The 12746-nt window shown below is 44.5% G+C and overlaps 1 protein-coding gene across 1 annotated transcript; it reads right to left on the bottom strand.

The window, feature by feature from the left end:
• Window positions 1-1110: 1110 nt before the first annotated feature.
• ZIM2 (zinc finger imprinted 2) lies at window positions 1111-12368 on the bottom strand. Its single transcript, XM_032487360.1, has 8 exons — window positions 12363-12368; window positions 10965-11010; window positions 10517-10792; window positions 8787-8966; window positions 6094-6134; window positions 5609-5846; window positions 5324-5416; window positions 1111-2276 (listed from the first exon to the last, which is right to left on the bottom strand). Exons 1-8 carry the CDS (start codon window positions 12366-12368, stop codon window positions 1294-1296), a joined length of 1863 nt encoding a protein of 620 aa, XP_032343251.1. The 3' UTR covers window positions 1111-1293.
• Between the last annotated feature and the right edge of the window lie 378 nt (window positions 12369-12746).

The following is a 12746-nucleotide window of genomic DNA, read 5'->3' as shown; positions in this document are numbered from 1 at the left end:
CTCAGGTCAGCGATGGAAAACTTTCACATCATAGCCATATGGTCTCAAAGAGGTTTTTAGTGCAATGCAGGGCTCACACTTTAAAAGAACAAAGTCCAGCAGAGAATTGGGATTTTAGGTGAAGCTGGCTGTGCGGATAATGTCAGAGTCCAAGAAAAGCAGAAATACTGTTTTCAAACAGCATGTTTTAAAAGGAAGGAGAGGGAAACAAAGAAAAATAAGACACCCCCAAATCCCCAAATGACTACGGAAAACTGCACAGAAGTTCTGCTTGATCAGTAGCGGCTTATGCTCTACGAGAGCAATTACAAGGAAGTGTTTAGCAAAAAAAGTTCCCTGATTCAGTGTCTCAAAAATTCATCATCTTATCCTAAATCACGATAACCACTTTGGTTATCAGAACTTCACCCTGACAAAGCTCTCTGAGCCCTGACACTACAGGTGTCCCCATCTGATTTGCTGTGAAACAATGTTGGGATCACTGAAAAGGAAGATGGCTGCAGTCAGTCTCATACCTTTTCTTCAAAGAGGATTGGCAGGAATATAAACACCTGGGTTGAACATCAAGATATGAGACAAATCTCACGGAATCTCAAAAACCACACCAAACCAAACCTGGGTTCAGTTCCTGCCCCATCACTTACAACCTAGGTCAAATCAAATGACAACCTGGAGTTTCAAGTTTGCTACTTCTGAAAAAATATCCTCACACTAGGTACATACACGCAGCATTCCTTAAAATATCAAATAACATATATGGCAGTGCTTTGCAAATTATGAGGTACTATGTAAACGTATCACCAGTTACTTCAGCTTGGTGGATGGATCAGTACAGACACACTTCAAGAATCTTTTTATCATGTCCTGTGCCCATACCTCCCGTATGGTAAAGATACTGTACATAAACACTTCTATAAAAACTCAGGCAACAGAATTCCTGTCTTGAGCCCAATTCCAGCCAAAAGTTTTTGTTGAGATGTCAAAATAATGTTCTCCATTTTATGGATACCACCAAAGAAGGGAAAAATCTATTAATGTCTTTCCTACACAACAAAAAAATTCTTTGTAAGGTATTTTCCTGGGTGACTGACACATGTGCTGACTCTCCTTCTGCAAAAAGCTTGTTCTATACTCTTGTAACCAGTCGCTGTTTTCTGATGACACCACGACGACTCTTCCAACTGTTAAAACAGCGTGAGGGCTGGTGGAAGGCCTTCTCGTATTCAGAGCACTCAAAGGGTCTCTCTCTAGGAGAAAGTCAAAGATGTTGACAAGGTTCTGACTGAAGGTTTTTCAGCAGTAATTGCACTCAGTGGTTCTCTGTTGAGAATGGAGTTGATAATGTTGAGTGAGGTGTGAGGGTCGGCTGAAACACTTCCCACATAGCTGACACTGGTAAGGCCTCTGTTGAGCATGAATTCGATAGTGTTGAATGAGATGTGAACTCCGACCGAAAGCTTTGCCACAGTCACAACACTGACAGGCTCTCTCTCCAATGTAGCCATGTTTCCGCTGATATCGAATTAAGTACGTCTTGTTGCGGGGCAACACAGGTGGAAGGGCTTTTTCTGCCTCATGAGCTTTGAGATGCTGAAAAAAATGCACGTCCTGGACAAAAGCTCTGCCACACTGCAAACATTCGTAGTAGTCCTCCTGACTGTGCGTTCCCACGAGGCCACAGATATTTGCCTGTGGGATGAGAGACCTTCCACCTTCATTGCATCCAGGGGCCTTCTCCCCGGAATGGGTCTTCTGATGTCTGGTGGGGTGTGGCATGAGGTAGACGGCTTCGCCACACCGGTCACACTCAAAGGGTTTCTTCCCCGTGTGGGTCTGCTCGTGCCTCTCGCGGGCCATCTGGGTACTAAAGCTTCTTTCACGAAGTTCACACCTGCTGGGTTTGTCCTCTTGGAGGAAAGGCCCACAGTCCACCGGCTGGGGACTTGTGCAAATTCCAGAAGTGGTGCATTTCTGGGGGTCCTTTCCTAGAAGACCCTCTGACTGTTTAGTAAGATCTGAGCTTCTCTCAAATTCATCGCTGTCATGGCTTCTTTCCTGAGCAAGGGTCTTGGGGTCACTCATTCTAACAGGACTCAAAAGTTTCTCCTGGTTCATCTGGTGCAAATCCAATGGATGATCAGGAGAAGACTCTCCTCCATGGGCACGTGAGAAGTTACCTACCTCCAAATCCTCCACTCCTGCCCCTGAGGATGACTTTTCTATAGGCAAGCTTTGCTTTGGAGTCAGATCTTTGGTTTCAGGTTTTTTCTCCAAATCTAAAAGAAACGTAAAAGTTCCTCTACTTTTTTATGCAGAGAGACACATCACTATAGTAGAAACAGAAGAGACCAAAAATAACAGAATAGTCCTTATGGAGGTTTGAGAGTTTTCTGGGAAACTTAGGAGAGAATGGGAGAAGGATGGAAAGCATGGTAAGCAAGGAAGGGTGAGAATGAGGCAGAAGAGAGACCATTCAGGAGGACTGAACCTGACAAAGATGCAGACACAGGAGAATGCAGAAGAGACCAGAGAAAGAGCTGGGACTGGGGTTTGTCAGCACTTTCCAGACCACGGTCGGCAGGTCACCACTCTTCTGAAGAACTGATCACTGTGGCCATAAAAGGACTCCACTGTCAAGTCAATCTGGCAGATACTGTATGATTTAAGTCCAGCAGGTTTCACTCCTGTAGGACTCTCCAGACCTGTAACTGGCATCTCAGATCTCAAAGAGAAGTACAGTACACGGCGTTTCTCAAACTCATCTCACTCCGGAACACTTTTTTAAAAAAGAATGTCTGCTTCCATAGTTCTGCAGGACCAGTGGGGAAACACCGGAATGAACATGTCAACAGCCTCTTGCTCAGAAGGAAGCAAAAGGACTTTAACTCTGTTCTTGGTTCCCAGTCTCTTGTCTTACCCCATTCCCTTCAGTTCAACATTTATTGAACACCTCTTTTGAGCAAGGCATTATCCAACCAGATGGTCATCACAAGTCTGCAGAAAGGGCTCTAGTCAGACCATCAATGACTGTGGGAGAAGAGATGGGGGAACCGAGTCCACGGAGGAGCAGGAAATGCTTAGCAGACGGGATGGCACTGGGACTCAGGAAGCCATGACGGGGGTGCAAGCTTTACAAGACCCTGAGCAAAGACGCTGAGCTGTGAAAGTACACAGTCCTGGGGAGCCAGCCACACAGGTTTTCACCTGGAGTGTCTGTGAGAGACAAGGCTGGGATGTGAATTTTAGGCCAGACTGGGAAGGATTTAAATGTTTTGCTAGAAGTTTGGATTTTATTTTGAAGGTGGTAAGAGATGGTCAGAAGTCTGTGCTTTATAAAGGGATCACAATAGATTACATCGCTTAGGAATAGTCCTCGGAGAGAGGACTCAGCGTGGAAGACGGAGAGGCAGCCCAGTCCCCCGAGGCCTGCTCCTCGCCCTGCCGCGCGGCCAGTGTCCCATTCCACCAGGTCTACGCTCACAGGACACCTCAGAGCCAACCGCTCTGCAGTCACAGCACCGGCCTCTGCCAGCTCTAGGCTGCTGGACTTCCAGACTCCCAAATGGCTTCTCTGCTGGCCCACCTAAAGCCCATTTTCCAGAGAACAGCCAGAGGGATCTTTCCAGAACAGTGCCGCCCAGCAGAACGCCCTGCAGTGACGCAAATGGTCCGTATTTTTGGAGTCGACACAGCAGCGATTCAGGCTCATGCGGCTGGTGAGCACCTGAAACGTGCCTGGTTGACTGAGAAACTACATTTAAATTCTATGTCATTTTAATTAGCGTGACTCCAAGCAGATCTTGCACCGCCTTCCACTTCAGACCACAGAGCTCCCCTTTCTGTTTGGGGAACCCCCAAGCTCGTTCCAACCTCGGGGCCTTGCTGGGTGCTGTCCCCCCACCGGCAACACTCCTCCTCAAGATTCTGTGGGGCTCCTTCTCGTCTCACTCACATCCTCCTCAGCGAGGCCTTTCCTGCTGACCCCATCTCAAGCAGCCTCCCACATGCCACTCTGTCTGCTTCACACTCTGACTCTATTTGTCTGTTCATCAGGCATCACCCCTGTTGGAACGCAAGCTCCATGAAGAGATTCTGTCTGTGTGAGAGAATGCCTGGCCCACCACGGAAGCTCAATACATCTCTGTGGAACGACTGTATAAATAAACGAATGAACGAACAAACTACAGTAAAGAAGAGAAGGCAATGAAGGAAACAGAGAGGCAGGCAGAGGCGTCCCTGGTAGGTCCCTGAACTTCATTTGGGCAACCACCTCTCTGCCCGCGTGGGGAAAGGCAGGGAGGGCTGTCTCACTTAGCACCAGACTGGGCACAGCTACTAGTTCGGGGATGGGATGTGGCCCAACACGCAACAGTGGGAAACGAGGACAGGTGTGCAAGGGCTTCTGGAAAAGCAGCTTCCTCACTCTGGAGAATGCTCCTTGGACATGCCTGCCCTTCAGACAGAAACAAGAAAGCATATTTATGACCTGTTGGCAGAGTGAAGAGAGAAAATGAAACCAGTGGTCCGTAATGACATCACTGAGCCCTACATCCGACCGCCCTCAAGCCCAGCTGTCCAGCATCATAAGCTGATGATCCGCCTGTGGCTTATACCAGTTTGGGTGTGGTTTTCTTTCACAGCAACTGAAGGACAGTGATGATCCTGGCTGATACACATGGTGACCCAATTCAAAGAGGAGGATTTCATAAAGATGGTAAACATTATTATACTGTAGCTACAGAGTTTGGGGAAGTAAAGTCTAGAAGTTTCTTGTCTTTGGGACAAAAGTGTGTCAGTGGGAACCTTCTGGGGAAGTTTTAGAACACAGTATGAGTGTCTGTTGGCGGGGGCAGAGGTGGGGGTCGGAAACCAGACCGTAGGGAGCTCAGGAGGGAAGAGCGGGCTTGGGTGTCAACAAGTCTGAGGAGCTGCCATGAGGGACAACGGGAAGCAGCCAGGAAGAGAAGCGGTATCACGCCAAGGCTTTTGCTTATCTCAGCTAGAGAGGAAAGCCCTTTGATTCGTGCTGCTGGGGAAAGGCACGAATGCATACAGCGGTGGAACACTAGAGAAAAGGGAAACTGGCCTCCCTGGAGCTGGGCAGGAGAGGAACTCAAGCTGCAGGAAGAGAGGCGCTTCGGACAGATGAAAGGAAGGACTGAGCGCACAAGGGGTGGTCAAGTCGCGCGAGCCCCTGAGGCGAGGGCACCTGCCGCCTTCTCCCCAAGCTGAGCGGGCTTTGAGGACAGCACTGGCCCCCTCCTGCTGACTGGGGTTGCCCTCCCACAACTGTCCCCAGGGCCTCCCGTCACTCCTCGCTCACCTGGACACATCACTGCGCTGCCGTCTCCCTCCGCTGCGCAAGCCTCCTCCTCTTCCAGCCGTGAGATAATGTCGGGTTTAGGGAACTGGTGCCCTGTCGAAGGAAACTCATAACTTGGGGGTTCTGTCCTGTATCCACGGGAGCTCCTAGCCTGAGTTCCAGAAACTCTGAGATAATAAGGAAGATGAAAATTCACACAGAAGAGAAATGAAGCCTGTCTCCAGCAACCTTGCCCCCAGGGGACATACGGCGGCGTCTGAGACAGTTCAGGCCGTCACCACTCACCCAGGGACACCAGGTTCCTGTAGTTCTCCAGCATCACCTCCCGGTAGAGATGCCTCTGAGCAGCACTAAGGTAGGTTGACTCTTCTGGACTGAAGTCCACAACCACATCCTTGAAAGTCACCAACTCCTGAAATGAAACACTCCTAAATGATCGAAATCCAGGAATTATCCTGAGGGGGGGAATGGCGTCTGATGAGAGAGGAGTGACCATGAAGCAGACACTCAGACAAGCAGAAAGCTTCTAATCCAAGTGTTCTAATCCAGAGGTTTCAAGGACCTAGCAATACACCTTTCTGTGTCTTGTAGTCTGAGAGAAGTGGGAACATTTCTGAGACAGTTTCTGTCTCAGATTTGGGTTGGAGAAGAAAGATCCTTTTGAATCACTTTATAAAGAAAGAAAAAATGCAGATAATTAAAGGCTGGCAGTGTGCCTCAGCCTCAGGAATCAGAGGTGGGTTTAAGTTCTGGCTCTGGTTCTTCCTTACAGGCTTTCTGAGGGTAGACAGGTGAAGCCACAGTGGCTCATCTGTAAGAAACAGAGAGCTCTAAATATGAAGCAATACTCAACCTTACTAATAAGCAAGAAATGCATTTCAAAATGACAAAGTACAATTTTACACCCATTCAGAGGTATAAAGCAAAGATTAAAAAGTCTGACAATACCAAATATTATCTGGAATGTGGCCCTTTGGGACCTCTTATGAGATGCTAAGGAAAATGTGAATTAGTAAACCACTTTGGACTGAGAAATTCTATTCCTAGGTGTATTTGCTCATGTGCGCTTAGAGACAGACATGTTCATCACAGTGCTGCTTAGAACATCCAAAATCTAGAAAAGATCCAAACATTCATTTATAGTAGAGGAGATAGTGTATTATATAGTATAGCCATACAATGGAATAATATTTCAGCAATACAAACTAATTAACTACAGTTACATGAAGCAATCTTGGTAACCGAAGGGTGAACGTAAAAAGCAGTTATTAAAAGACTATGTAGAGGCTGTAGAGAAAAGGGAACCCTCCTACACTGCTGGTGGGAATGCAGTTTGGTGCAGCCACTGTGGAAAACAGTATGGAGATCCCTCAAAAGAATAGGAATAGACTTACCATATGACCCAGGAATCCCGCTCCTGGGCATATATCCAGAAGGAACCCTACTTCAAAATGACACCTGCACCCCAATGTTCATAGCAGCTCTATTTACAATAGCCAAGACGTGGAAACAGCCTAAATGTCCATTGACAGATGACTGGATAAAGAAGATGTGGTATATTTATACAATGGAATACTATTCAGCCATGAAAACTGAAAACGTAATGCCATTTGCAGCAACATGGATGTTCCTGGAGAATATCATTCTAAGTGAAGTAAGCCAGAAAGAGAAAGAAAAATACCATATGAGATCGCTCATATGTGGAATCTAAAAAAAAAAAAAAAAAAAAAAAAAAGAACATAAATACAAAACAGAAGCAGACTCATAGACATAAAATACAAACTTGTGGTTGCCAGGGGAGGTGGGAGGGATAGACTAGGAGTTCAAAATTTGTATATAGTGATAGATAAACAAGATTATACAGTATAGCACAGGAAAATATATACAAGATCTTGTGGTAGCTCACAGAGAAAAAAAAATGTGACAATGAATGTATGTATGTTCATATATAACTGAAAAATTGTGCTCTACACTGGAATTTGACACAACATTGTAAAATGACTATAATGCAATAAAAAATGTTAAAGAAAAAGAAATAAAAGATGGGACTCTGCCTGCTATGATTTGTAATCTTAACTGGGAAAAAAAAGGCTTACACACATGAACTAACAAGAGAATAATGCATATACTAACTGCATTACTAATATATATATTACTAATATATGTAAAATAAATAAACAACAAGTTTATACTGTATAGCACAGGGAACAATATTCAATATCTTGTAGTAACTTATGGTGAAAGAATATGCAAAATGAAAATATATATATGTATGTTCCTATATGACTGAAGTATTGTGCTGTACACCAGAAATTGACATAACATTGTAAACTGACTATACTTCAGTAAAAAATGTATTCTAAAAAAGATAGGCCTTCCTGAAAAATTGAATGAATGAATGAATGAATGAATGAATAAATAAATAAATAAATAAATAAATAAATAAATAAATAAATAAATAAAACAGCACAATCAAGTGCCAAAAAAAAAAAGACTATGTAAGACCATGATACCCAATTTTACTAGTATCTCTCTCTCGTGTTTTCACAGAAACAGCGCGCAGATCAATGAACATCTGACTTACACCAGGGGGCATGTACTGGCTGTCCAGCTCTTAGAGGCATTTATTTGGCTCACATGGGTTTTTTACTCTTTTCAAAATTCATATCAGCTGCCAGCATCAAAAAAAACTGTAGATTTCATATTATTCACTGGGTTTCTGGCTTCTCTTTAAAAAATCAAAAGACCTGGGGCACTAGGCGCACATTCTCACATGGCACCATCAGCTAAAGCTGAGTCACAGCTGCCTCTTAGATGGAGCAGGTGCCCCCTACTTTCTCATAATCCACCTACTTATAAATTCATTTATATTCCTCAGCAGTCCCTGTGGGCATCTGCACGTGGGATCCTTGACATGGACATCGTAGGGACAGAGAGCTACTCTCAGGTACAGATCATCTAGAACACAGTTTCTCAACTTTTGTCCCCTTATCTCTCCCTCAAGGAGCATTTTTAGACATTTTTTCCCCTAATCATTACCCTCCTCCCATTAATTTTTTCTGGTTCTGAAGGAACTGCAGTATACTAATTTCCTCTAGACTTCAAAAAGTGATTTAACAAGAACATCAAGGAGCACATTAAAAAAAAAGGGAAACCTCCTAACAGCATCATGTGCCTGTAATGGCTGCCACTTACCTCACATATAAAAGGAGCATAGTAACAGTACAGCCACGTGAAGAAGCCAAAAGTGGAGATAAAAGGGGACACCACACAAATAGAAATTGATTCAAGACAGAAAGAGAAGGAAAAAGTTAGATATCGTATGTGGGGTGGTGATAAGTGTGACAGAGAAAAATAAAGCAGGAAAGGGGAAAAACAAGAGTCGGAAGAACATGTTTGATATGGAAGCCAGGGAAAGGCTCAGTTAGGTGATGTTTATATAAAGACTTTCAGGAAGAGAGGCCATGGTTTAAGTGGATAGGGAAGGTCTGGGAATCAGGAAGGAGAGGTCCCCAGACTGGAGAACTGAGTCGGAAGGCAGCCTGGCTCACCTGAGGTCTAACGGCCGGAGCGCTGTCTGTGCTCTTCCTTCGGTGTTCTCTGGTGTTCTTTTCTGCAAGGACAGGGTCCTGAGCAGGGAAAACTAGAAGGGAGAAAGCAGTGACCATGAAGCTGAGTCCAGTCTGGCAGCGCCCACAGACACAGAGTAGCCTGCCACCCGCACACCACCCCGTCCTGCCATGGAGGGAGCAGCAGTTCTGGACTTCCTATGACAAGAGAAAGACTACAGAAATCATTTCTCAGTTCAGTACAGCAAGTCCCAAGAAGAAGCCCAGCTCTGATCCCTCCAATGCTTCCCAGTGCCTTCCAAACAAAGCACAAGCTCCCTCTTCATTTACATCAGTGGCCCTAACCTCCCTGTCCCTCAGTCACCAGGGAACCTCAGTTTCTCAGCTGCAGCATGGAAATGATGATAACACCTACACTTCTACGGGCTCTTGTAAGGAAGAACCATTATACAGGTAAAGTACACAGTATGCATTTGTTAAAATGACGTCTTTTATTACTAAGCTTTTCCTACATTTTTTTCACTCATTGATGGAGAAGACAACCACCAGCTTCCCTACAGAAACCTGAACCTTGAAGGCCTTCCTTGCCTGCAGTCTCATTTCAAGTACAATGTCGTTTCTCTCTCACATCCTAGAGCTCTTTCGTTTTCCCTGAATTGCAGCTCTATCAGTAGCTCTCCCTTGGCCAAGTTCATAACCTCTGTGCGACAAAACCCTGTGTCGGCTGGAGGCAGTGTAACAGCTCGACTAAGAGCACCGACGCTGGAGCCAGTCACACAGTCTGAATCCTGACTGCCTTTACTCACCATGGGGCCACAGGCACGCTACTCAACTTCTTTGTGCCCCTTTCTCATTTATGGAAGGAGGGTAATACCTACTTGAAGAGCTATTAAGAGAAGTAAATAAATTATTATAAAATACCCAGAATATAATACATTTTAAGTGCCCAACATGTTCACCAACATCTTCAAAAGTCTTGTAAGGAATGCAGGTGTGCGGAACTGGATTAATCATAATCCTTAATTCATGCTTTATCAGCATTCAGCATGCATGACCCTCATGTTTATTTTAAATGTATTCATTTACATTTTAAAATATACTTAACGCACCCCACTGTTCCACACCCCAGTCTTGTTCCCTTGCCTTTCTCTCCTTGTCTCTCTCTATATGTACCCAAACAATACTTTTAGTATCGATTTTATTCAAAGGACTATTAGGAGTGAACAGCTTTCTTCTCTCATTATTGAAATGCCCTCAGTTCCAATCTAGTAACGTGAGTTTTCAAGGCAGAAGTTAAATCTCTAGGTCTCGTATTTCCCACATTTTATGCCCTCATTGTTTGGCAGTGTGTGTTATTTTGTTTTGTGTTGACACTAAAGTTCAGGCTCAGTAAGAAATATTGGTGGGGGAGAACCTGGAGAGAAGGGGTACTCTCAGAGAAATAATAAATATTAGAAGCAAAAGCCAAACCCAAAATTTCTTTCATCCCACACGAGATTAGGCAGATTAGATTGGATTATAAAATTCATTCCTTCATAACAAATTTTTATTCAGCTATTAGGTGCCTGGCATACAGCAAATGTTCAATAAACGCAGACAGCCAGTTGCCTCCTTGCCCTCTCACCTTTCTCCTCGCACGCCTGGACCAAGCTTGCCACCAGGTTTGCTGCTTCCTTGCTGCTCCTGGGCTGTCTCAGCCTCGCCCATGTCTGAAGCTCCTTTGGCAGGGTGTTGAGAAACTGCTGCAGCGCCAGCTGCTCCATCATCTGCTCCGTGGTGTGGATCTCAGGCCGCAGCCACTGCCAGCAGAGCTCCTGGATTTGGCTTAGAGCTTGGTGAGGCCCGGCCACTGGCTGGTTCTGAAAATGCCTGAGCGTTTGACAAGGAGCTTTCGGAGCCCCTGGGGGAGCCCCTGGGTTCTCACAGGGATGTTTTCTAGGCTCTCTTCTTGATCACACAGGAGAAAGAGCGGGCCCCCAAGGCCTCCAAAGCCTCCGCCACGCACAGCGTCTCTATAGCTTGCCCTTCAAAGGACAGAGGTTCTCTAAAAGGCAGGCTGCTTCAGAGCCCACTGTTGTGGAAGATGGCGGGCAGAGCTGTCTCAGATGAGGAAAGGGCCTGCAGAAATTACAGAGAGATTCACAAAGGGCTTGCACAGTCAGGACTGCCCAGCAGAGGTCATTTGAAGCAGAGGAAGTTAGCTCACTTCAGACAAAAGCCTAAAATGAACACTCACAAAGATTTGTACATCTACAGACAGGATGCTTCCTCAGTCACATTCCCAGGTCTGGAAGACCCACAGATACAGGCTGGAAATATTTCAGAGATGGCAATGAAGGAAAAAGAGACTTGAACCCCAAACCACAACAAACTGAACTAACTGATGAGCCACAGAAGAATTTCATTTCAAAAAAATAAATGAGTTAATACAGAAAGAGGAAAGAGCCTGACAATACATATATCCTACAAAGGACAGGATTCACATGCAAAATACATTTAAAAATCATACAAATCAGTAAGAAAGAAGCAGACAAAAGAAGGGCAAAAAGGTTAAAAGATCTGAGCAGGTACTGCCTAAAAGAAGACAGATAAGTGGTCAGAAAATATGTGAAACAGGGCTCAACTTCATTAGTTATCAGAGAAGTATGAATTAAAACCACAATGAGATATATCACTACACACCCTCCAGAATGCTGAAAATGAAAAAAATCAGACAATAGTAAGTGTTAGGAGACGGAGCCACAGTACAGCGGTACACTCACACGGTGGAGTTCTAAACAGAACTGAGAACATGGATGTACCCTGCTGTTGAGCAAAAGAAACCAGGCTCAAAAATAAGAGGCCCACATTATATGAGTCCATTTATTTATAGGTCACAAATAAGCAAGACAAATCTAAGGTGTTACAAGTCAGAACAGTGGTTACAGTTGGGACTGGGATGGCGGGGCAGTGGTAATGACCAGGAGGGGACAACATACGGAATTTCTGGAAAGCTGGTAATGTTCAGTTTTCTTAATCTAGTCGCTCATGACATGGACACTGTGTTCATTTTGTGGAAACAGCTATCTACTTAATGGTTTGTGCCCTTTTCTGTATGTATATTTCACTAAATTTTTTAGCTGTGTTTTATAGTTGGAGAATCCTCTAGGTTGTAATATTAAGTGAAAAAGTAGGAAACAGGTTAACACTCAAGGATGTCCCATTGCTGACCAGAGACAAAGCTAGACACTAACCGTACAAATTCCCATTCTTTGCCTTAAATGATTAGCTGAATTGTTTCGTCCCCATTAATCAACTGGACAAACTGCAGTTAAGCTTCTCTTCTTCAGGCCTCTGAACTTTGGTCCACTCTCAGCCTGGGCCAGCATGCAGTCCTTCCTGAGAACTGACTGGGCTTAGGGCAAAAAATTTTCTCGCCATGTTACTCCTCTCTGTAAAAGAAAACACTTTTTGCTTAACTCTTCACACACCTGCATGCTCCCTATGGCAACAGTCCCTCTCCCCCCACCCCCATGCAATAATCCTTTCAAATGAAGTCTCCCCTTACTAAAAAAGAAGAAAAGTAGGAAACAAACTTGAATATAGAATATATACTTAACCATATAAAGCACTGGGAAGAAAAAGGGAAGTAAAACAAAATACTGTACTAGGGGTTATCTATGAGCAGTGAGACTGTAAATTATTTTTACAGGTGATTTTTCACTTCCTCCCTCAAAACTACTTTTTAATTTCAAATGTCCTACAGTGAACCTTCTGTGTCCTATGATCAGGAAAATAAAAAATATTTTTCTTCTATAAAAGCTGCATTCACTCTATGAAGCCACAAACAAAACTGCCACTTTGGAGATACATTT

Source organism: Camelus ferus, chromosome 9 (genome assembly GCF_009834535.1).
Source record: "Camelus ferus isolate YT-003-E chromosome 9, BCGSAC_Cfer_1.0, whole genome shotgun sequence".
Classification (NCBI taxonomy): domain Eukaryota; kingdom Metazoa; phylum Chordata; class Mammalia; order Artiodactyla; family Camelidae; genus Camelus; species Camelus ferus.
This window is presented reverse-complemented; position numbering and strand designations above follow the sequence as displayed.

What these genes read in the sequence shown, in the direction of transcription:
- ZIM2 (XM_032487360.1), bottom strand. An exon ending in CCCTATCCACTTAAACCATG is followed by an intron (nt 6,135 to 8,786) that starts GCCTCTCTTCCT and finishes TGTTTCTTACAG; the next exon opens with ATGAGCCACTGTGGCTTCAC. An exon ending in CAGGAACCTGGTGTCCCTGG is followed by an intron (nt 5,417 to 5,608) that starts GTGAGTGGTGAC and finishes TTCCTTCGACAG; the next exon opens with GGCACCAGTTCCCTAAACCC.